The sequence below is a fragment of the Scyliorhinus torazame genome, chromosome 11, assembly GCF_047496885.1.
Source record: "Scyliorhinus torazame isolate Kashiwa2021f chromosome 11, sScyTor2.1, whole genome shotgun sequence".
Classification (NCBI taxonomy): Eukaryota; Metazoa; Chordata; class Chondrichthyes; order Carcharhiniformes; family Scyliorhinidae; genus Scyliorhinus; species Scyliorhinus torazame.
Window position 1 is genome coordinate 195,038,668 of NC_092717.1, and position 24,869 is coordinate 195,063,536.

Consider the following 24,869-nt stretch of genomic DNA (forward strand, 5'->3'; position numbering starts at 1 on the left):
CCACGCAGCTGTATCTCCCCCAGGCGGTGCCCCCCCGCCCATCCTCTCCCGTACCCACTCCCCCCTTTCCCCAGCAACAGCAACCCAGTAATTCCCCCCTCCCACCCCCCCCGCTAGACCCCCCGCTAGCGTAATTACTCCCCCCATGTTGCTCCCAGAAGTCAGCAAACTCTGGCTGACCTCGGCTTCCCCCCGTGACCACGGCTCGCACCGTGCGACGCCCCCTCCTTCCTGCTTCTTCTATTCCCGCCATAATTATCATAGCGCGGGAACCAAGCCCGCGCTTCTCCCTTGGCCCCGCCCCCCATGGCCAACGCCCCATCTCCTCTCCCTCCCCACCTCCCCCCATCACCACCTGTGGGAGAGAGAAAAGTTACCATACCGCAGGATTAGAACATAAAACCCCTCTTCGCCCCCCACATTCGCCCCACCACTTTGTCCAAACGTTCTTTTTAATAGTCCACTCATTCCAGTTTTTCTTCTACAATAAAAGTCCACGCTTCATCCGCCGTCTCAAAGTAGTGGTGCCTCCCTTGATATGTGACCCACAGTCTTGCCGGTTGCAGCATTCCAAATTTTATCTTCCTTTTATGAAGCACCGCCTTGGCCCGATTAAAGCTCGCCCTCCTTCTCGCCACCTCCGCACTCCAGTCTTGATAAACGCGGATCACCGCATTCTCCCATTTACTGCACCGAGTTTTCTTCGCCCATCTAAGGACCATTTCTCTATCCTTAAAACGGAGGAATCTCACCACTATGGCTCTGGGAGTTTCTCCTGCTCTCGATCCTCGCACCATAACTCGGTACGCTCCCTCCACCTCCAACGGACCCGTCGGGGCCTCCGCTCCCATTAACGAGTGCAGCATCGTGCTCACATATGCCCCGACGTCCGCCCCCTCCACACCTTCAGGAAGACCAAGACTCCTCAGGTTGTTCCTCCTTGCGTTGTTTTCCAGTGCCTCCAACCTCTCCACACATCGTTTCTGATGTGCCTCCTGTATCTCCGTCTTCACCACCAGGCCCTGTATATCGTCCTCATTCTCGGCTGCCTTCGCCTTCACGACCCGAAGCTCCTGCTCCTGGGTCTTTTGTTCCTCCTTTAGCCCTTCGATCGCCTGTAGTATCGGGGCCAACAGCTCTTTCTTCATTTCCTTTTTTATCTCCTCCACGCAGCATTTCAAGAACTCTTGTTGTTCAGGGCCCCATATGAAACTGCCACCTTCCGACGCCATCTTGGTTTTTGCTTGCCTTCCTTGCCGCTGTTCCAAAGGATCCGCTGCAATCCGGCCACTTTCCTCTCCTTTTTCCATCCGTGTCCAGGGGGAATTCCCTTCTGGTTTACCGCACGATGTTTTTAGCCGTTAAAATTGCCGTTGGGGCTCCTATCAAGAGCCCAAAAGTCCGTTCCACCGGGAGCTGCCGAAACGTGTGACTTAGCTGGTCATCGCCGCACCCGGAAGTCTCCTTGAAGCACTTTATAATGATAGATGTCAAGGCCACCAGACGGTAGTCATTAAGGCATGTTGCCTGGTTCTTCTTTGGCACCGGTATGATGGTGGTCTTCTTGAAGCAGGTGGGAACTTTGGAACAAAGTAGGGAGAGGTTGAAGATGTCCATGATCACACCCGCCGGTTGGTCCACACAGGATCTGAGTACACAACCAGGGACTCAGTCAAGACCCGTTGCTTTCCGTAGGTTCACTTTCAAGAAGGCCGATCTGACTTCTGAGGCTGTGGCAGTAAGTATGGGTATGTCTGATGCTGTTGGAGCAGTTGACAACTTTCTTTGGCTTACTGCTCGAAATGAGCATAGAATGCATTGAGTTCATCGGTGAGGAGTACACTGTTGCCGAAGATTCTGCTCCGCTTTGCCTTGTATCCTATTATGTCGTTTAAGCTTTGCCACAACCAAAGAGAGTCCGAGTCGTTAGTCTGTGACTCTAGCTTGTCTCTTGGTGTCCCTGATGGCTGTGTGGAAGTCATACCTAGATTTCTTGTATAGATCAGGGTAGCTTGTCTTGAAAGCCTCAGACCTGGAATTCAGTAGGAAGTGGATCTCCTGGTTAAACCATGTTTTTTTGTTCGGGAACACACATACTACCTTCTTTGGCACGCAATCATCGACATACTTAGTGATGACTCCAAGCAATTGTGTAGGAGCTCTTCCGTTGCCTCGGAACAGCATTACAGGACCTTCTTAACCAAATTCTCCTGCTTAAGTTTTGCTTCTCTGCCGGGAGGACGAGCACCATCTTGTGGTCTGATTTTCCCAAGTGGGATGGATCGGTAGGCGCCCTTGATATTTGTGTAACAGTGGTCAAGGATGTTGGTGCCCCTGGTGGGACAGGAGATGTGTTAGTGGAACTTTGGCAGTACACTCTTGAGGTTGGCCTGGTTGAAGTCCTCGGTCACGATGAACAAGGCCTCCGGGTATTCTGTTTCACTGTTATTTATAGCGGTGTACAATTCATCAAGTGCCTTGTTCACTTCCGCCTGGAATGGATTGTAGACCGCTGTGATGATGGCAGAAGTGATCTCCCATGGAAGATAGTATGGGCGACACTTCACAGTCAGGTATTCCAGGTCCAGAGAACAGGGTCGCCACATCTGAGCATTAGGAGGAGTTGCCGATAAGGCAAACCCTCCACCCTTCACCTTGCCCAATGGCACCATGGGGTCCATCTGGTGAACTGAGAAGCCCTCAGGCTGAATGGCACAGTCCAGTGAGGCAGGAGTGAGTCATGTCTCTGTGAAACAGAGCACACAGCAGTCTCTCACTTCCCTCTGAGAGGCAAGTGTAGCGTTAACTCATCCAGTTTGTTTTCGATCGCTTGGAGGTTTGCCAGGAGTATGCTGGGGAGAGGAGACTTGAAACCACGTTGTTTTAGTCTCTTCTGCAGACAACCGCGTTTTCCTCACTTCTTCAGTCGGCGGCTGCTTCTGGATGGTCCCGGGACCTGATGGGATAAATCGGACCTTGTGAAAGGTAAGTGTCTGGCGGGGTCCCAGGCATTGGTTGCAATTCTGGGTCGCTGGTGGGGCATATTCGCGATCCAGCCGGTGCTGCGAGGATGGGTCTGCCTTTCAGCTTGTTCGGGTCCTCGTGTAGGGACTTCACTGTTTTGGGGGTGTTTCGGCCGGGTTTGGTCACAGGCAGGTGTAGCCACGTAAAATGGCTGCGTTCCGCTTAATCTGGCCAAAACCCAGTTTAAAATGGCTAACCCGAAAGACTGCTGGGAAAAGCAGCTAAGAAGACACAAGCAGGCAGCTGCAGACAGTATTGCATATTCGGCTCTGGGGAGTTAGCCCAGATCGATACTCAGGGCTATCAACAGCCCGTCAACCCAGGTATTCGCAGTTGCATTCAGGACTGTTTGCAGCCCATCTATTCAGACATCCACAGTTAAATCGGCTATCCCCGGGAACAATTGCAACATATTAGCAATTGAATACCGGGCCAGACCTGTCGGCGCCTGCAGTGGCCGAAACAAAGACAGGTGAGTGACCACCCCCCTATCGAGGATTCGCCTCACCATTGGACACATCGACACCAGAGATTGGGGACAGATCCAATCACTTGGGACTCAGGGTCAAGGGCCCCCCCGGGAGGCGGGAAGCCCCTGGGCCCTATAAAAGTGGGGGTCCAAGTTCAGATCTCTCTCTCTCTCATCTTCACCTGCTCGAGACCTTCGCAAGACCAGCCACCGGCAACTGTAAGTTTGAATCCAACGATCGCTATCCGGTAGAGACACCTAGCCACCGACCTGTAGCAGCCTTTTGAATCCCGCGGGCCAGATTTGATTGGACAAGCCATTCGTTTCCCTGTCCTGGTGGGCTCTTCCTAAGTTAAGTATTGGCCAGTACTGATTGGTTTATTATATAGAAAGTAGTATTAGGGTATTAATATTGCTTGTTGTATATAATAAATGACCGTTGTTTTAATCCTTACTAAGCGGTTTGCTGTGTTATTAATCATAACCTGAACTTGAACCACGTGGCAGTATCATAAAGATACCTGGCGACTCATGAGCAAAGGCGACGTAAACAGAGCAAATAGACTAAGGTTAAAAAGAGCACACAGGGTCTTCCTGGGTCAGGTTGGGCTGAGTCATGTGGTTGGTTCCAGCATCGGTGGTTGGGTTGGTCGTTCCTGAGGTTAGGCCTCGATGCAGGCCTGGTCGATTCTTCTGCTGCTGAGTCAAAGTGCTGGGCAAGGCTCTGCAGATCAGGTCGGGTCAGGCCGGTTCTCATGGTCGGGGGCCAGGTCGGGCATTCCGGGAGCTGTGCTGGGCAGTTTGGGAGCCGGAGGCGCTTCATAGGTCGGGTCGGGCGCTCCAGGAGCCAGATCCATTCCTACGCGAGATCGGGGTTGGGTCTTTTCCCCTTCCACGTCGACGTCAGGGTCAGGTCGCTGGACAAGTCCTGCTGGGTTGGGTCATGTCGAGTCATATGGGTCGGCCCACAGACATCGTAAGATCTCCAGACCCGTAAGTAAACATAAAAGAGCATGGTTGAAGATAGTATTAGTTTTAGTATTAAGTTTTAAAAGGTTAGTATGGTTAAAAAAGACATGGGAAGATGATCTGTGGAGGGGAGCTCGCAGAGAGTATTTTTTTAAATATAAATTTAGAGTGCCTAATTCTTTTTTTCCAATTAAGGGGCAATTTAGCATGGCCAATCCACCTGCCCTGCCCATCTTTTTGGGTTGTGAGGGTGAGACCCACTCATACACGGGGAAAATGTGCAAACTCCATACCGACAGTGAACCGGGGCCAGGATTGAAACCGGGTCCTCAATGACGTAAGGCTGCAGCGCTAACCACTGTGCCACTGTGCTGCCCTGCTCACACTCTGGCACCATCTTGCATTGGCTTGGAACTAGAACAAACAGACTGAACCTTGGTTTGACATCACCATTAAAAGATAATCCATCTGCATAGTTTTAATATTGCACTAGAGTATTTGAACTCGTGCTAAAGCACTGGGTGGAACTCATAACCTTGCAACCTTGAGGCAAAAGTGCAATTTATTCACAGGAATGAGTAATGCTGATATGACCATTTTTATTTCCCATTCTTAGAAGCAATAAGAAGGTGATAGCTTGCCTTCTTGAACTACAGCAGACAAAGGCAGCATTAGAACCGTACAACCCAGTCAAGGACCCAAGTGGTTTCAATCCCTTTAACTCTGGCATCATTGGTGAATCCAAAGAAGGCTGAACTTTCACTCCAGTCTCCTCTATTGCCACACTGCATGTCTAAATGGAACTTCTTTATCAGCAGGAACATGGGCACCACAGTAGCACAGTGGCTAGCACTGCGGCTTCACAGCACCAGAGTCCCAGGTTCGATTCCCGGCTGGGTCACTGACTGCAGAGTCTGCACGTTCTCCCCATGTCTGGGCTTCCTCTGGGTCCTCCGGTTTCCTCCCACTAGTCAGTCCTGAAAGACATGCTGTTAAGTAATTTGGACATTCTGAATTCTCCCTCTATGTACCTGAACAGGTGCCAGAATGTGGCGACTAGGGGCTTTTCACAGTAACTTCATTGTAATGTTAATGTAAGCCTACTTGTGACAATAAAGATTATTATTATTAAGAGCCATACTGAATGCCTTGCATTTGTCAACCAAAAAACAAATTATCAGATTTATTGAATTCAATTACAGAAACATACTATGGAAATAAAAACAATGTGGTACAAAAAGTACTATCTATTTTGTAGATGATCTGCTGCTTGACAGCATCATAATAGGCTCTGAATATAAAAAATGTAAGAAATAGGAGTAGGAGTCAGTAATTTGGACTCTCTAGCCTACTCTGTCATTCTATAATATCATAGTTGATTTGATGCAGCCGTAAATCTACTTTCCAGCTGCCGTCCACCTTACTCCCATAACCCTAGGTTCCCTTGTAGATCAAATATCTGTCTAACTCTGCCTTGAATTTATTCAATGATTCAGCATCAATTGCTCACTGGGGAAGAGAATTCCAAAGTTTCATGACTTTCTGGGAGAGGAAATTCCTCCTTATCTACACCCCTATTTATGAGAAATCCCTTATTCTAAAATGGTTTCCCTTCCATGATCCATCCATGAGGGGAGACATCCTCTCAGCATCTACCCTGCCAAGTACCCTCACAATCTTAAGTTTCATTCTTCTAAACTCGAATGAGTATCTGCCCAACTTGCTCAACCTTTCCACATAAGATAAACATATTATTCCAGGAATCAACCACTGAACCTTCTCAGAACTGCCTCAAATGCAGAAAAACTGAGTTAATGTTTCAGGTCGATGACCTTTCTGTTCAACCCTGCAGACTAACTCTTCTGTCATTCAATCACTTCTATTGTGCACCTATTTCAAGCCTTCCTCTGTTCTTGCCCCACCCACCCCTTGCTCAAAACCTATTACATCTCAAACTTTTCCCAGTTCTGATTAAAGTTAACCATCCGAACAGTTTGCTGTGTTTCTGTCTCTACAATGCTGCCTGACCTGCTGAGTACTTCCAACATTTTATGTTTTTATTGCATTTGCCTTTTGAATTACTTGTCATAACTGCACGCTAGCTTTTGGAGTTTCATATGCAAGGAGTTTCAGAGTCCTTTGTACCACAGCATTTTGTAGTCTCTCTCTATTTAAATAATATTTTATTTTCTATTCTTCCTGCCAAAATAGACACCTTCACATTTCCCCACACTCAGATCCCGTGAAACTTTTTGCCCACTCATTTAACCAATATATATTTCTTTGGGTGTTTCTCACAACTTGGGGCGGTACCACAGTGCCAGGGACCTGGGTTCAATTCTTGGCTTGGGTCGCAGTGTCTGCAGAGTCTGCACATTCTCCCTGTGTCTGTGTGGTTTCCTCCGGGTACTCTGGTTCCCTCTCACAAGTCCCAAAAGACGTGCTTGTTAGGTAATTTGGACATTTTGAATTCTCCCTCCGAGTACCGAACAGGCGCTGGACTGTGGCGACTAGGGGTTTTCACAGTAATTTCATTGCAGTGTTAATATAATCCTACCTGTGACAATAATGCAGATTATTATTATTCTTTTCATTAAATATATTTACAATGATCAGCTCCAAGAATAAACACCCCATGAACTCTCCGGGCGACAAAACTCCTTTAATTCTCCAACTCAATGATGTCACTCCCTGGCTGAGTGGGCGGTGTTCATTATGAAGCCACGCCTCCTTGCCCGAGCACCGAGTGCACTGCATTCCCGCCACCCTTCCCTCCGATTGGTTGGTAGCTTCCTATTTGTCGCGTTGCCAAGGGCGGCAGAGGATATGATTGGCTTGGGCGGCCGTCTGGCAATCCGCCTTGGCCAAAGGGGAGGGGTTGAGAGACATCCGGGAGATCGGGTGGTGGGAGCCGGGGAGAGAGGCGGTTGCTGGTTGAGGGGTTGAGACGGAATGGGGGTGGGTGAAAGAGAGAGAGAAAAAAAATCACCGGTGGGGTAAGGAAGGAAGGGTGCAGGCTTCACCGGGTTCGGAAATTTAAACTGCCGCCGGAGCGATTTGGGTTTTATTGTCATTTGGTTGCGGGCAGGCTGGAGTGGGATGACGGAGAGCGAGCTGCGAGGGAATGGCAGCGTTCGCAAGGTGAGACTGCGGGCGGCGGGCCGCGTTTCCAGGGAGACGGGCACCTGTCAGCGGGGTGGTGCGTGTGGGCTTTACAGATGGGCAGAGTGCAGGGCACCGAGTCTGTGCCACTTTGATGGAAACTGTTGTCACTAACAATGCCGAGAGAGTGCAGCATAAAAGTGTATATACACAATATATACTCTTACAAAGTACAGCGAGAGTGGAACATATTCTGTTGAAAATTTGCGGAGTGTAATACGCTAATCGTTAATGCAGGGAGAGTGAAAGATTTAGTAGACTGTATTGAAAATGTAGGGAGTGTGGAATATATTCTATTGAAAATGTGCGGAGTGTAATACACTAATCATTAATACAGGATGTGAAGTCTAAGGCAGCGACCGTCCTTCCTAATACAGGGAGAGTGAAAGATTTTGTAGAGTATTGAAAATGTAGGGAGTGTAACGCACAATATACACTCGTTTATGCAGACAACTATCATTGATGTAAAAAACCATTGGGTTCACTAATGTCAATTTCGGGAAGGAAATCTGCCCTTCCCTGCAATGTGGTTGACTCTTAACTGTCCTCTGAACCGTGGTTAGCACTGTTGCTTCACAGCTCCTGGGTCCCAAGTTCGATCCCGGCTTGGGTCACTGTCTTTGCGGTGTCTGCGTGGGTTTCCTCCGGGTGCTCTGGCTCCGGTTTCCTCCCACAAGTCCCGAAAGATGTGCTGTTAGGTCATTTGGACATTCTGAATTCTCCCTGTGTCCCTGAACAGGTGCCGGAGTGTAGTTTTTCAGAATAACTTCATTGCAATGTTAATGTAAGCCTACTTGTGACAATAATAAAGATTATTATTATGAAATGGCCTGGCAAGCCACTCCGTACAAGGGCAATTAAAGATGGGCAACGTGAAATACTTTTTTTTTAAATTAAGGGGTGTTGTAGAAGATTTTTGCTACCATATATAATCTTGTGAATGTTATTCTCATGTAAAAGTGACTTCTGGCCTAAAAACTAAATTTTTCATTTACATTGTAAAAGTCGAACCTAGTTTTTCAGGGATCTTGCCATTTTGTGATAATTATTGGATTAATAACTATGAATCATTAATTTGAAGGCACACATAGGAACATGTAGATTTTCTCTCCATTAATTCTAGCGATAATCTCGATCTCCCAACCAATCGACTAAACACGTGGGGCGGGATTCTCTCAGTCCTGGGCCGGACCGGGCCACGCCGCCCTGACATCGGCACGCGATTCTCCTCGGAGCGGAGAATCGGCGCCGGCCAGGTTGGCGCGGGCTGCTCTACGCGGCCGGCCTGCCGATTCTCGGCCTGGGATGGGCCGAACGGCCGTCGTGGAAACGATGAGTCCTGCCGGTGCCGTTCTAACCTGCTCTCAGCCGGCAGAAACTCAGCATGGAAGGGTCGGGCGGTGGCTTTCTGGGGGGGGGGGGGGGGGGGTGGGTAGGCGGGCTCCGACCCAGGGGGGCCTCTGATGTGGCCTGGCCCGCGATCGGGGCCCACTCTGGCTGGGGGACTCATTTCCTATGAGCCAGCCCCTGTAGCCCTGCGCCATGTTGCATCGGGGCCAGCGCCTTGAAGGAGGCCACTGCGCATGTGTGCGTTGGCGCCGGTGCCACTGCGCATGTGCGGATCCCGCGGTGTCCTGTTCGCGCCGGGATTGGCAGCTGACCGCTCCAGCTCCGTGCTGGCGCCCTGTGGTGGCCAGATTTAGTCCCAGATTCGCGCCGTCGTAAAACGAGAGAATCCCACCCATGATCTATCACAATGCCTTTTAGAAAGTATAGCAAGTATGCAGCTTAATTTAAACTGGAGAAAGAAGACGAATGGATTAGCAAGCATTGGTAAAATGGTCATGTTCTCATCTGTGGGGCCATCTAACCCAATGCCCTCAGAGAAATGTTGAAAGATGATATTCCAGAATTCAAGGCTGGTTGGGGGGATTGTACAAGATTCCTGAAAAGGCTCAATTTCCTCCATCAGGAAATAAATTGCACAGCATCTACACCTTCGCTCGACGGTAAAATCATCAAATTCTGCCATTTTGTCATCTGACCTGAGAAAGCCAACATTGCAAATATACATGGATCATTGATAAATTTTGATGTGCCAACAAACAAGACCGTTACCAGTGTTGTTGAAAAATTTGTCCTTGTAAAGATGACAAGAAGATGTGGTTCACAGCATTTCCATTGTGCACAGCCGATGGCACAAAATTGGTTGGCGAGAAAGACTAGATGATGAAGGTGATTGCAAGAATGGATCAAAGGAGTGTGGAATTTGGGAATGGAGAGGTAAGGAGCGAAAAGATTTGGTCATCTGGGGGATGTTCAAATCCCAGCTTGTTGAAAATATAGTCTATGACATGAGATCAAGCAACACTGATGTGACAAAAGATCGAGTGTTGTTTAGCCTCTGGATGTATTTGTAAGTAAGCATTAAAAGGATGGTATCAGAAAGATGTAGAACATTTGGAAGGTGAAAAAGCATGCACTAAGGGTAGAAATATGCGAGCATCCTCACTCGTAATATTCTGTCGATCAGTGGATGGTAGATGCATGGAATGAACTTGATCCCAATATTACTTGTGGAATGATAAATGCTGAAGTTACTACTGCTGTTAAAATGGAGAAAGCTCTATGCGATGTTTGAATATCAGGGTGATTGGGATAAATTGTTCAGTGATTCAGATGGTGATCAGAGTACTTTCAAAGGATTTTAACGTGAAGTGTTGTAGTGTATTCTATATATTTGCATTGGATGAAATGTATTTTGTTTATAATGTTAGAACATAAATGCTAATAAATATGAATTCTTCCATGTTGGTTTTTACTTTATTCCATTGCACCCGACTTTTTGGATTTCACTTGAGCCCAAATCAGCAGAGACAAGAGCCCCTTGAAAGAGGAGCGGCTTGATGCAAGGTTAGCACTGTTGCCTCATGGCACCAAGGACCCGGGTTTGATCCTGGCCTTGGGTCACTGTCCGTGTAGTGTTTACACATTCTCCCCTTGTCTGCGTGGGTCTCGCCCCCACAAGCCACAGATGTGCAGGGTAGATGAACTGGCCACTCTAAATTGCCCCTTGATTGGAAAAAAGTTTTTTTTTTTTAAAGAAAGGCGAGTGGCTTCTGGCCCCTCCACAAGTGCTGCGATGAATCAGGACCTGGACTGGGTCCTGGCTCATTATCAGGTGAGTCAGTTCTGGTTGTTCTGGTCTTTTCTCTCCTATGGGAGACCTTGGGTCTGAGTACAGCTTAACTTGTTGCTGAACCCCTCGCAAAAAAAATTATTTTTTTAACTGTATAATTGACCCAGGTTCTGTTCCGGACCTGGATAGGGGTTGGATTACGTTTTGGGGTGCGCATATAATTTCCTCTTGGAGCTGGGCTTTTCATGGACTTGTATTTTGGTGGGTATGATGTATCCATTGTTTTCTTTTGCACATGTGCAGTTGATTCTGATATCCAAAAGCTATGGCTGTGGCGCTGCCAGAGCCAATGTATTTGTCTATTAGTGTCCACCTATTGGCCCGCACATCCAAACTGGCTGTGAGCACTGCAGCATGGGAGGGTGTGCACTGTCCTGCGTTTCTGATGTTTTCATTACTTTATCCTGTTCTTCCCATGGTTTCTGGTATTCGGTTTCACCAATGATTGTACCTGGCCAGTTGTGATGTTGTTTTCCTGTTCCATTTTGTGTTAATGTATTGAGCCTTTTGCTCTGCTCTCCTTATGTATGATATTTTGTAACTTTGTTATATTTGTTTCTCATATGTAAAATTCTAATAAAGCTTTTTAGAAAAAGAAACAACCCCTCAAACGTATTACCCTTGTAAAAGTCAAATTTGCCATTTGCCTTAAAAATGGTCTTCCAAGAGTTCGACTTTTACATGAAATGCAAAGATTTATTGCCATACTGAATTTTTTGTCATGCAGTTGTTAAAACGAACAGTATTAAATCTTTTATGCAACAAATGGCTTAGTATTTGAAGCAACAGAAGAGTCATGGTTATGGAGAGTGCAAATGGAGTTGATTGGATTGCTTCAGCAAAATAGGCTGCACAGCCACAATGGGTTCCTTCTATTCTGTAAACCTCTTTTTGTTATTAGATGATTAATATACTGTGCCAAAGTGGATCTAAACTGTTTTAGACATATTACGTTTAGGCTGTTTAAAAGCCGTTCACTTAGCCTCTCAGTACCCTTTTGGTAATACCCAGTTGTATCAGCTGAGCATTAAGTCGTATTAGGTTGGGGGTATTAGTTCAAATAGTAGAACGCTTGCTTAGCATGTGTGAGGTAATGGGATCGATGCCCACATTCTCCACCTTGATTTCAGAACAGCACAGTGGCATAATGGTTAGCACTGCTGCCCCACAGTGCCAGGGACGTGGGTTTAATTACGTCCTTGGGTAACTGTGTGGAGTGTGTACAGTATGCATGAGTTTCCCCCGGGTGCTCTAGTTTCCTCCCACAGTTCAGTGATGTGCAGGTTAAGTGAATTGGCCATACTAAATTGCCCTTCCATGTCCAAAGAGGTGTAGGTCAGGTTACAGGGTTGCAGGAATGGGCCTAGGTAGGGTGCTCTTTCGGAGGTTCAGTGGAGACTCGGCCAAATGGCCTCCTTCTGTACTCCAAGGAGTCTATGATTCTGAGTCTAAAGTGGCAGCTAAAGAAATGAAAAATGAAAAATGAAAATCGCTTATTGTCACAAGTAGTCTTCAAATGAAGTTACTGTGAAAAGCCCCTAGCCTATTCGGGGAGGCTGGGACGGGAATTGAACCGTGCTGCTGGTTTGCTTTCAAAGCCAGCGATTTAGGTTTGTGCTAAACCAGCCCCTGATAAAGTATATTGTAGACAACCAATGTTTGATACACCAAGACCTAACTAAATGTTCTTAAAGAGAATATTGTTGTCTCCATTTAGTTGCAGCCCCTTATCTTTAGCTTTGCTGGATGGTCTAATAAGCATCATGGGAGCACCTTCATTAAATTTATCATGATCTTAATTACAGATGTTGAGGGCTGTTGCACAAACCAACACTTAGAAAGCCAAATGTCACCAACAAGGTTAAAAAATTAAAGAGACCTGAATGAAAGAATAATGAGAGATTTAGTAGAAGTGAATGAGAACCTCTGAGACTCTGCAGCCTTTAGCCAGCCTTGTTATAATGATTGCCTGATCTCACTGGGAGACATCTTTCTTCAACCACCCTCTTTCTCCTCTTTCCCCTGCCCCGCCCAAAAGCTCAGTTGAAGTTAGACAAATGGTGGATTAGGGAATTAAAGACACATTTTGCATATAATGCCTTGCTATCTCCTGCCCAACACCACCTTGAAGAGTTTTATATTGCTTCATTTGTTCATAGGTTCAGAGTTAACAGTTTATCTCTGAGAATGTTACCAGAGTCACCTGCACTGAGAAACTATTCATAGTGTTTTTACTGATTTCTGTTGAATTTCCATTCTCTTAAAAATCTTCCTGTGGATAAAATCTGTACCTGTAGTCCACTTAATCCAGATGTCAATGCTGAAACTGAGCTCCTGTATCCTGTGGGAAATGTCGATTGGCAGGTTCTGTTTTGAACTATAATTAGAATAAGATTGGAATAACAGCTGCTTGCAGGAGAAGCTATTGAGAAATATTTTTTATCTTTACATAACAGTAATAATTTGATGATTTGGAGCTGTTTCTTTAAAATGTAATATTTATTGAATCGATGCCTCTAGCATAAGCCTCTGAATGTGTTGTGACAGAATAACCATTGAGCAGGTGCTAATATCAAGTTCTTGGAGAAGGTGCAGGTTTGATTTTACTGGGGGAAAAAAATCTAGTTATGTTGACATCAGTTATTTTGATAAACTAGAATTTTTCTTAACGTCAAGAAGGATAAAGGGAGATTTATTCTTTATTTCGGGGATCTTGGCGTCACTGGCAAGGCCACTATTTGTTGTCCATCCCCAACTGCCCTTGACACCTTGGTGGTGAGCCACAGTCTTGAACCACTACAGTCCATCTAGTGAAGTACGCCCACAGTGCCGTTAGGGAGTTGGTCAGAGTTTTGCAGCGAGAGTTCCAAGTCAGGATGGTTTGTGGCTTGGAGGGAAATTTGCAGGTGTTTCATGTGTCTGCTGCTCTTTTCCATCTTGGTAATGGAGGTTGCAGGTTTGAAAAGTGCTGTCCATCTTGGTAGTGGAGGTTGCAGGTTTGAAAAGTGCTGTCCAAGAGATATTGATGAATTATTACAGTGAATCTTGTAGATCCAGTAAGAAGTCTTACAACACCAGGTTAAAGTCCAACAGGTTTATTTGGAATCACTAGCTTTCGCAGCACAGCTCCTTCATCAGGTGAGTGAAGATGGTACACCGTGCTACTGCAGGATGTTGGTGGAGGGAGTGAATGTTTAAGGTGGTGAATAGTGATTTAATTCATGCTAATGCCTCAATCTCCTGTGCCCTGAAGGTGAGTACTACAAACTGTGATCTTGTGTGGTTTGAGCTGCAAATCATTCTGGCAAGTGAAGCGTATTTCATCACCTTTCAGATTTGTGCCTTCTAGATGATAGACAGACTTTGGAGAGTAAGGAACCTTGTCTCTCATTGTCTTGTACCCCTTGCCACTGGCTCAAGGCCTTGTGCCGTCAAGTCTGTGTGGTAGCTGGTTTGCAGTGGCCACCCCATGTTAAAACAACTCACATGGGCATCCTCCACCCTGAAGTTCAGGACTTGGAATGTCAGGATTAGATGGGGTGGATGCAAGGAGGATGTTCCCAATGATGGGTGTGTCCAGAACCAGGGGTCACACTCTGAGGATTCAGGGTAGACCATTTGACGAGGAGACATTTCACCCAGAGAGTAGTGAGCCTGTGGATTCATTACCACAGGAAGTAGTTGAGGCTAAGACATTGAATACATTCCAAGAGGTGGCTAGATATGGCAATTGAGGCAAATGGAATCGAGGGTTATGGGGAGAAAGCAAAGTAGGCTATTGAGTTGGATGATCAGCCAAGATCGTGATGAATTGGGGAGATGGCTTGAAGGACCGAAAGGCCTCCTCTTCCTCCTATCTTCCATGTTTCTATGACCCTCATGGACAGCCCCAACAGCAACGACATACTGCTACCATTACCTAGGAGATTGGACATCGGCGTTCTTAGCAAGACCTGGCTGGTCGGGAAAGGCCAGCAACCAGCTGTCAGTTGCACCTTCTTCAGGGAAGGTAGACCGGAAGAAGATCGCAACGTCCACAGGGCCGGTTTCACCATTTAAGAATGAACTAGTTGGCTGTCTCATAGACTCCCCTTGAGATAAACAAATGCCTACAGCTCACCCTAGTCCAGAACCAATGCGCTACAGTCCTCACACAGATGTGCCAACACTAAACCACAATAAGGACTCCAACGTCACACTCCTATTCGTTGACTACAGCTCTGCCTTCAACACCATAATCCCAGCCAAGCTCATATCAAAGCTCCAAAACCTAGGACTTTGTTCCTCCCTCTGCAACTGGATTCTCAACTTCCTGACCCATAGACCACAATCAAGAAGGAGAAACAACAACACCTCCTCCACGATAGTCCTCAATACCGGGGCCCTGCAAGACTACATACTTAACTCTCTACTATACTCCCTATACACGACTGTGTGGCAAAATGTGGCTCCTACTCAATCTACTACAAGTTTGCTGATGACATGACCGTAGTGGTCAGATCTCGAACAACAATGAGTCAGAGTACAGAAGGGAGATAGAGAACCTAGTGGAGTGCTACAGAAGGGAGATCGAGAACGTTGCCGAGCCGTTGGCAATGATCTTTTCGTCCTCCCTGTCAACCGGGGTGGTATCAGGGGATTGGAGAGTGGCGAATGTCGTGCCCCTGTTCAAAAAAGGGACTAGGGATAACCCTGGGAATTACAGGCCAGTTAGTCTTACTTCGGTGGTAGGCAAAGTCATGGAAAGAGTACTGAAGGATAGGATTTCTGAGCATCTGGAAAGACACTGCTTGATTAGGGATAGTCAGCACGGATTTGTGAGGGGTAGGTCTTGCCTTACAAGTCTTATTGAATTCTTTGAGGAAGTGACCAAGCATGTGGATGAAGGTAAAGCAGTGGATGTAGTGTACATGGATTTTAGTAAGGCATTTGATAAGGTTCCCCATGGTAGGCTTCTGCAGAAAGTAAGGAGGCATGGGATAGTGGGAAATTTGGCCAGTTGGATAACGAACTGGCTAACCGATAGAAGTCCGAGAGTGGTGGTGGATGGCAAATATTCAGCCTGGAGCCCAGTTACCAGTGGCGTACCGCAGGGATCAGTTCTTGGTCCTCTGCTGTTTGTGATTTTCATTAATGACTTGGATGAGGGAGTTGAAGGGTGGGTTAGTAAATTTGCAGACAATACGAAGATTGGTGGAGTTGTGGATAGTGAGGAGGGCTGTTTTCGGCTGCAAAGAGACATAGATCGGATGCAGAGCTGGGCTGAGAAGTGGCAGATGGAGTTTAACCTTGAAAAGTGTACGGTTGTCCATTTTGGAAGGACGAATATGAATGCAGAATACAGGGTTAACGGTAGAGTTCTTGGCAATGTGGAGGAGCAGAGAGATCTTGGGGTCTATGTTCATCTTTGAAAGTTGCCACTCAAGTGGATAGAGCTGTGAAGAAGGCCTATGGTGTGCTAGCGTTCATTAACAGAGGGATTGAATTTAAGAGCCGTGAGGTGATGATGCAGCTGTACAAAACTTTGGTAAGGCCACATTTGGAGTACTGTGTACAGTTCTGGTCGCCTCATTTTAGGAAGGATGTGGAAGCTTTGGAAAAGGTGCAAAGGAGATTTGCTAGCATGTTGGCTGGAATGGAGAGTAGGTCTTACGAGGAAAGGTTGAGGGTGCTAGGCCTTTTCTCATTAGAACGGAGAAGGATGAGGGGTGACTTGATAGAGGTTTATAAGATGATCAGGGGAATAGATAGAGTAGACAGTCAGAGACTTTTTCCCCGGGTGGAACAAACCATTACAAGGGGACATAAATTTAAGGTGAATGGTGGAAGATATAGAGGGGATGTCAGAGGTAGGTACTTTACCCAGAGAGTAGTGGGGGCATGGAATGCACTGCCTGTGGAAGTAGTTGAGTCGCAAACATTAGGAACCTTCAAGCAGCTATTGGATAGGTACATGGATTACGGTAAAATGATATAGTGTAGATTTATTTGTTCTTAAGGGCAGCACGGTAGCATTGTGGATAGCACAATTGCTTCACAGCTCCAGGGGCCCAGGATCGATTCCTGGCTTGGGTCACTGTCTGTGCGGAGTCTGCACATCCTCCCCGTGTCTGCGTGGGTTTCCTCTGGGTGCTCCGGTTTCCTCCCACAGTTCAAAGATGTGCATGTTAGGTGGATTGGCCATGATAAATTGCCCTTCGTGTCCAAAATTGCCCTTAGTGTTGGGTGGAGGTGTTGACTTTGGGGAGGGTGCTCTTTCCAAGAACCGGTGCAGACTCAATGGGCCGAATGGCCTCCTTCTGCACTGTAAAGTCAATGATAATCTATGATTAATCGAGGACAAAGGTTCGGCACAACATCGTGGGCCGAAGGGCCTGTTCTGTGCTGTATTTTTCATGTTCTAAGTTCTAACCTAGTGGAGTCGTGTAACAATAACAATCTCTCCCTCAACCATGTCAGCAAAAATAAGGGGCAGGTCATTGACTTCAGGAAGCAACATATATTGTACACACCCCTGTCTGTATCAGTGGTGCCAAGGTGGAGATGGTTGACCGTTTCAAATTCCTAGGTGTGCACATCACCAACAATCTATCCTGGTCCACCCACATCATCGCTACGACCAAGAAAGCACAACAGCACCTATACTTTCTCAGGAAACTAAGGGAATTCGGCATGTCCACATTGACTCTTACCAATTTTTACAGATGCACCATAGAAAGCATCCTATCTGGCTGCATCACAGCCTGGTATGGCAACTGCTCGGCCCAAGACTGTAAGAAACTGCAGAGTCGTGAACACAGCCCAATCCATCACGCGAACCCGCCTCTCACCCATTGAGTGTCAACATCTCCCGCTGCCTTGGGAAAGCGGGCAGCATAATCAAAGACCCTTCTCACCCAGGTTATTCACTCTTCCAACTCTTCCATCTGGCAGGAGATACCGAGAACCCACAGTAACTGGTTCTAAAACAACATTTTCCCTGCTGTTACCTGACTTCTGACTGACTCTCTTAAGGACTGATCTGATCTGATCTCTTCACACCTTTTCTACTGAGTAACACTGCACTCTGTATGCTTCATCTGATGTCTGTGTATTTATGTATGTACTATATGGGTTTTTTCATGTATGGAATGATCTGTCTGGACTGTACGCAGAGCAATACTTTTCACTGTACCGCGATACATTTGACAATAAAGCAAATCCAGACAGACTTGTCCAGAGACTTCCTTTTACTCGAGCCTTGAATAATCCTGGGCCTGAATCCCAATGGCAACCAGTTGATCCTTTTTGATGACTTCAACACCAGAGTTGGAAAGGACACGCCTCTGGGGAAGTTTAATTGATAGAGAGGGAGAATTAGCGGTGGCAACAGAAACAGAACCTCAATTAGCGGTGGCAACAGAAAGAAACAATGTCGTAAAAAAACAAAAGTAAGGCACTTTAAGGCCCTGATCGAACTCCATACAGCCAGCATCTCACTACAAACTTGATGACTTCTGGTGACCCAGAGAGGTAGTTCCCCAGCGCCCGGTCTGCCCCCAATGCCTCCATACTCTGCACCTAGTATGAGTACCCACTAAATCAGGAAACTACAAGACTGTCTCAAAGTAGATGACCAGGAGATCCGGAGCTTAAGAGCCGTAAGCACAAGTCTTTGCTAAACCTGAAGCAGCAAGTCAGCTGAAGGCGGATGTCCAGCAAAAAGAAATCTGTGCCCTAAAGAACAGCTGGTGGGTGGAACAAGCGCAGGAGATACTGCAGTTAGATGACCACCATGACCAGTGAGGTTTCATTAATTCAGTGAAGATCGACTGCAGCCCAAGCACCCAATGCCCCACCCCATTGTTGGCCAAGAACAGAGAGGCAGTCAGCGTCCACTGGAAGGAGCACTTCGAAGACCTCCTTAACATATACTCTGTCCTTGACTCCATACAGCATTCTACCCACCACCTCCTTAGCACAACCTAAACCTGGTACAAGATTTTTTTTAAAAGGCCATCCAACAGCTAAAGAACAGCAAGGCATCAAGAGCTGATGGAATCCCTGATGAAGACTAGCTTTCAGTTCCAGATCTTTTATTAATGAATTGAATTTAAATTCCACCAGCTGCTGTGATGGGATTTGTGCCCATGTCACCTGGGTGTCTGCATTACTGGTGATGCATTCCCAAATAGAGCTGTTGAAAATTATAAAATTTAAGATCATTGGCAAAAGAATTGTGGGGCTTTAAGCAAAGAGTTGGGCTGAAATTTATGTGTCAGCTTTTTGAAGGAGAGAATCTATCTCCACTTGGAGAGGCAAGGTTTGATAAGTGATGGTCAGTGTGGCTTTGTCAGAGGGAGGTCATGTCTAACAAATTTTATTGCATTTTATGAGCATGTAACCAAGTGTATAGATGAGGGTAGTGCAGTTGATGTAGTTTACATGAATTTCAGCAAAGCCTTTGACAAGGTCCCACATGGGAGATTTATTAAGAAAGCAAATGCACATGGATTACAGGGTGATTTGATGAAGTGGATTCATAATTGGCTTAGCGGTAGGAGATGGAGGGTGATGACAGACGGCTGCTTTAGTGTCTGGAAGCCAGTGACTAGTGACATACCACGGGGATCTGTGCTTGGCCCCCTACTGTTTGTCTTTTATATAAATGACTATGTGAGGGGAAGGATAAAAGTTTGCAGATGACACAAAGATTGACCAGGTGGTTAACAGTGAGATTGAGTGTCTTGGGTTACAGGAAGATGTAGATGGGATGACCAAATGGGCAGCCTGAAAAGTGTGAGGTGATACACGTTTTGGAAGGAGTAATTTAGCAAGGAAGTATACCATGAAAGGTCTGACACTGAAAAATTCTGAAGAACCAAGGGACCTAGAAGTGTTTGTCCAGAGATCTCTGAAGGCAGTAGGGCAGGTTAATCGGGTGGTGAAAAAGGCATATGTCAATTGGGGCATAGATTAAAAAAGAAGGGAGGTCATGTTGGAGTTGTATAGAACTTTGGTGAGGCCACAGCTGGAGTACTGTGTGCAATTCTGGTTGCCACATTATCGGAAGTATGCAAATGCTGGGGGGGGGGAGATTCACCGGAATGTTGGCTGGGATGGAACATTTGGAGAAGTTTCATAGGCTTGGGTTGTTTTCTCTAGAGCAGAGAAGACTGACCTGATTGTGGTGTACAAGATTGAGGGAAATGGACAGGGTGGATCGGGAGCAGCTGTTCCCCTTCGTTGAAGGGTCAGTTATGAGGGGACATAAAAGTAAAGGGTGGGAGATTTAGGAGGGGATTTGAGGAGAAATACTTTTACCCAGAGAGTGGTGACGGTCTGGAATGCAATGCCCAGGAGGGTAGTAGAGGCAGGATGCCTCACATCCTTATAAAAAGTACCTGGATGAGTACTTGGCACGCCATAACATTCAAGACTATGGGCCAAGTGTACAGTACTATACAATGTCATTGTTTTATATGCCAAAAATACCTCAAAAAAATTGTTTATTTAAAAAAAAGACTTATGGACCAAGTGGGATTAGGTGGGCAGGTCAGTGCCTTTCTTGCATCTGTGCACACTCGATGGACCGAAAGGCCTCTTCTGCACTGTAGTACTCTGTGATTCTGTAAATGAGCAATGCAAAGGCACATTGGATCAAATTGCCTCCTTTTGTGCTGTATGAATCTATGAATGTTTTTATACCTTATAAACTTTCACTTTATTTGATTTCAGGGCTGTGATCCCTTTGCACAGACTCAGCGGAGCAAGCTGCAGCACCGCCGAGCTCGGATTAACCAGCAGATTAACAAGGAGATGCGAATGCGAGCAGGAGCTGAAAATCTATTGCGGTGAGTATTGTCATTTAGCTAATGACAGATGACAGAACTTGTCCCACAGACTTAATTGTCTGAGTTTAAGTGTTATTTTTTAAACAAAAAGTACTTTTTCTGTATTTAGTAATCTTGATGGCAATGGGCATAAAACGAAGGAGGAAAGATCCATCAAATTGGCTTGTATTTTCACGATGTAATTTGTACACATCATTATCCCCATCTGCCATGCTACTTCCAGTCATGTATTCTCATGGATCAGGTAAATGTTTTGGTCAGTTGAGGAAAACAACTCTGGTATCCACGAACCCCCTGTGTGCTGTTATGCTGGCCATACGCACAAACTCATCCAGCTATCTTGTGATTCCATTCAGTCACTGTACATTTCAGTATCTTATTTCTTGGTTTGCTGATGTGATGGAGGAATTCTCTCAACACCTAACTTGTATCTCCCAACTGAAGTCCGTTGTTTTCCTATAGAATTTTGGAGTTAATTTGGTTCAGGTTTACACTTTGTGGAAGATCTTTTAGCTTCAAAGAGAGTGAGAGATCTTTGCTGTCTTTTTAGATGACTGTGATTGTGATGTTCGGTTCTTAAAACTCCTGTCCATATATTCCCAGAAAGAAATTAAATTAGCATGTCTTGCAGTCATTGTTGCAGACCAAGTAATTTTTGATTTTGTCACCTCTGAAACCTTTGACACATTTCAAGATAGAAGTCAACAGGAGGCAGGGGTAACATCCAGAGGAGGTTTAGAATGTCTGATGAGTATCTGGCTGATTAGCAGTTCCCATTTTCTTGATAGAACCGCAACTGATCTAAGCCCAGCACTTTGCATTTCTAGTGCCTTTCTTTCAAGAAAGTTTGCGTTTGAAATGGACCTTGACAATTCCACCCCCATCCCCCTTCATGTCACCGATCTCCAGTGCAATTCATATAGAAACATTCCAGAGAAGTGGTCAACTTACAATGTCAGACATCTGGTGGCAGCCATTTTTGAAAAAAACGGGACTTTAAACAGTGCTTAGCTATTGGAAATTGTAGATAAAGTCGCAATTTCTTGTCATCGTGACAGTGTTAGGAATGTTGTGACAGTGTTAGGAATGATACTGGCAATAAAGATTGACAAGTCCCCAGGGACTGATTGATTGTTACACCCCAGGTTTTAATAGAAGAATGCAAGAAAGCTGAAAATCCTCATTATTTAAGAAGCGTGTGAGAGAAAATAGGAAACTTGAGACCTGTTAGTACTATGGTGATGAAGTTGTTGGAATCTAGCATTTTGGGATCTCACTGAATGGTTAAACATGCCCAAGGGCCTGAATGACCGACTCCTGTTTTTTTTTTACTGTAACATATTTCTGGATAAATTAGGATAGACACTTTGAGCGTCTATCTTGTAACTGTTATGTGTTTGATTTACTTGTTTTAAATATATTCTGGACAGTTAAGTGGATGAAATACACCACTAGGTGCAATGCTAAGCTATGCAAATTAGGGCTAGTTTAGGTTCAATTCTCGTTCTGTGCTGAATTAGTTTTTAGTCAGCATAGCAATAGGAACAGTTAACTCCTGTTCCCCTTGGCTAAAGAAAGCCAAAAGTTTGAGTCCTGATGCCAATGCTAAATACAAACCAGTGACCCAAACTGCTGCATTTGTATTCTGCGAACTCGGGTGTCACCCAGAATTCTGATAAAAGGTCACCCTGAAAGGTTAACTCCATTTCCCTCTCCACCGATGATGCCAGACCCGAGTGAGTATTTCCAGTGTTATCTGTGTTTATTTCTGATTTCTGACATCTGCAATATTTTGCTTTGGTTTCAACAAATTTGGCTCAGCAGCTCAGCCATGCTGCCTTTCACCCCCAAAATTTTATAGACGGTTGCATTCATTTTTTTGTTTTGCACATGATCAATGACCACTTTATCAAAGGTGCTATATAAATCCAAGCTCCTGCTGTTTATTCCCTTAGAATTTTACCATGAATGCCACATAAATCTATAACTTGATGGTCCAAAAAGAGGGGTAGGCAGCTCCACAAGAGTATCCAGATGTTCCATGTCACTGCTAAAAGCCTGGCTGATCCAAGTGGAAGAGTCTATTTCTGTCTGTTGATGTTTGAAGCATTGTTGTTTTTCAAATTCATCACTTGCTATTGCATATGTTTTTTCTGTAAATATTCCTTCCAGAAATTGATCTGCTTTAGCTGCTCCAATTTTCAATTAAGACTGACTGAAGTTGCCAACTGTGCATAAGCTTCACATGATTAAATCAATTAAGTACATATTTATTTCTCTTCTGTGGTGTAATGCATATGTGCAGAGGGAGTGTGCTTTGCAATTCAAGGCCCAGGAATCAAAAGTACAATTTTTGGGAGGGGTGTGGGGGGGGGAAGCTTAATTCCCCTGCACCACCATCCTGTTTGCTTCTCCCCCCCCCCCCCCAACCCCCCCAGTTTTCTCAGTCTTCCAATACTATAACAACTTATAAAATATCATGACACCATGACAGATGAAGCATGAGTCCTATGAATTTTGTTAATGCTACTCTAACTGATCATTCAAACATACACAAGAACTTTCTGGTACCCCAGGATGAGAATGAGAACAGTGATTTATTTTTGATTCCCTATCACACCGTACGTGAGATATTTTACATTTACCTTAGCTGGGAGACTAGGCCTTGGTTTCACGTATTGCCCAAAAGAGGTCACATCTGGCAACTCCTAACGAGCTAAGTACAACGATAAATTTTTGCCTGGATTATGTCCTTCAGGCTGCAATAACCCACAATCTCTTGGAGGCAAGAGTGTCAACTTCAAGTTGATACATTGAAATTTCAGTTCTCTGTGCTGTCCTAGTTCCCACTGTTGTTTTTCAATTTAGCAATGCGAATAATTCTAAATGATCGGCAAGTAATTTTTGTCCATTTTAAATTTCTGGCGATACTGCAGAGCTACAACTAACAACAAGGTGAAGGAAAATGTGACTCTGGAATTGAGTTTTGTGAACTCGAATTTACAGCTCTTGAAGGAGGAACTAGAGGAACTGAACAGCTCGGTGGAAGTTTATCAGAATGAAAAGTAAGTATTTTTCTATGTTTATGCTTTGTATCATGACTGTATTTCACATTTTAAATTTAATCCGATAGTTGTCCTTGGTCTACCAAACCCAAGTTAAACGAATAAAAACATAATAAGATCATAAGAACAGAATTAGGGCACTCGGCCTATCAAGTCTGCTCTGCCATTCAAACGGGACTGATATTTTTGTCATCCCCATTCTCCTGCCTTCTCCCCATAACCATTTATCCCCTTATTAATCAAGAACCTGTCTATCACTGTCTTAAGGACCCTCAGTGATTGGTCTCCATAGCCTTCTGCAGCAGAGTTCCACAGATTCACCACCTTGTGGCTGAAGAAATTCCTCCTCGTCTCTGTTTTAAAGGATCGTCCCTTTAGTCTGAGGTTGTGCCCTCTGGTTCTAGCTTTTCCCAATAGTGGAAACATCCTATTCAGGCTCTAACCATTCGAGGACCATTCAGCATATCATCTGGCCATACTGCAATATGTTCCATCACTTCAGTTTTTATTTTAGATTATGATTTGCTTTTTAGTATCTACATTTAACTGTGCTGTTAAAACACAGTTTGATTAAAAACATGGCATGCGAAAACAAATGTCATTTTGGGATTGTTTTTCCATTTTATTTTATTATCAGGATAGGACCATGACTAGTGGGCAGTAAAATGATAACTTGTGACAGCTGGAGAAAGAGTTGATGATTCGGACCCTTTCTTGCACCTATTGATATGCTTTTTTCCTTTCCGTTGACAATATTTTTTTTAAATCTGGAGAGTTGAACATTTGCTTTTTGCTACTTAGGTTTCCTATATGTGAATGTCACCTATGACATAAATATGACATCACCTATGACCTATATATAAACGGTTTTATGTATTGCCCTTCTGAACCGTGCTAATCTGGACAATCTGACTCTGGCATTTATAGGAGTCCTTTGGATACTTGTAATAGAGGAATCATTGGAATTGAATGTGAGTTACTTCCTTAAAATGTAATAGTAATGCCATTGGTGTGTGATATTCATCATCATAAATTTGTGGTATGCTCCATTCCAGTTCTTAATCCCAATAAGATTCTATAACAGTAATATCTGCATGAGAGACGAGCATCTGTTTATTTAGCATTTCCTGTATCCTTTATTAACAGAA

General features: G+C 45.1%; 1 protein-coding gene across 3 annotated transcripts in view; it reads left to right on the forward strand.

Annotated features, from left to right (window-relative positions):
• The first annotated feature begins 7,390 nt into the window (after positions 1–7,390).
• Positions 7,391–24,869, forward strand: part of rhpn1 (rhophilin, Rho GTPase binding protein 1) — a 140,798-nt gene continuing 123,319 nt past the window's right edge. The window contains exons 1-4 of one of the 3 annotated variants that reach the window (XM_072468217.1): positions 7,391–7,603; positions 9,597–9,907; positions 20,541–20,656; positions 23,593–23,721. In XM_072468217.1, the coding sequence (XP_072324318.1) occupies positions 9,851–9,907; positions 20,541–20,656; positions 23,593–23,721 (302 nt within the window). In that variant the 5' untranslated portion in view covers positions 7,391–7,603; positions 9,597–9,850. The remainder of the gene's footprint in view (positions 7,604–9,596; positions 9,908–20,540; positions 20,657–23,592; positions 23,722–24,869) is intronic. The other 2 variants (XM_072468219.1, XM_072468218.1) reach the window with 2 other exon arrangements.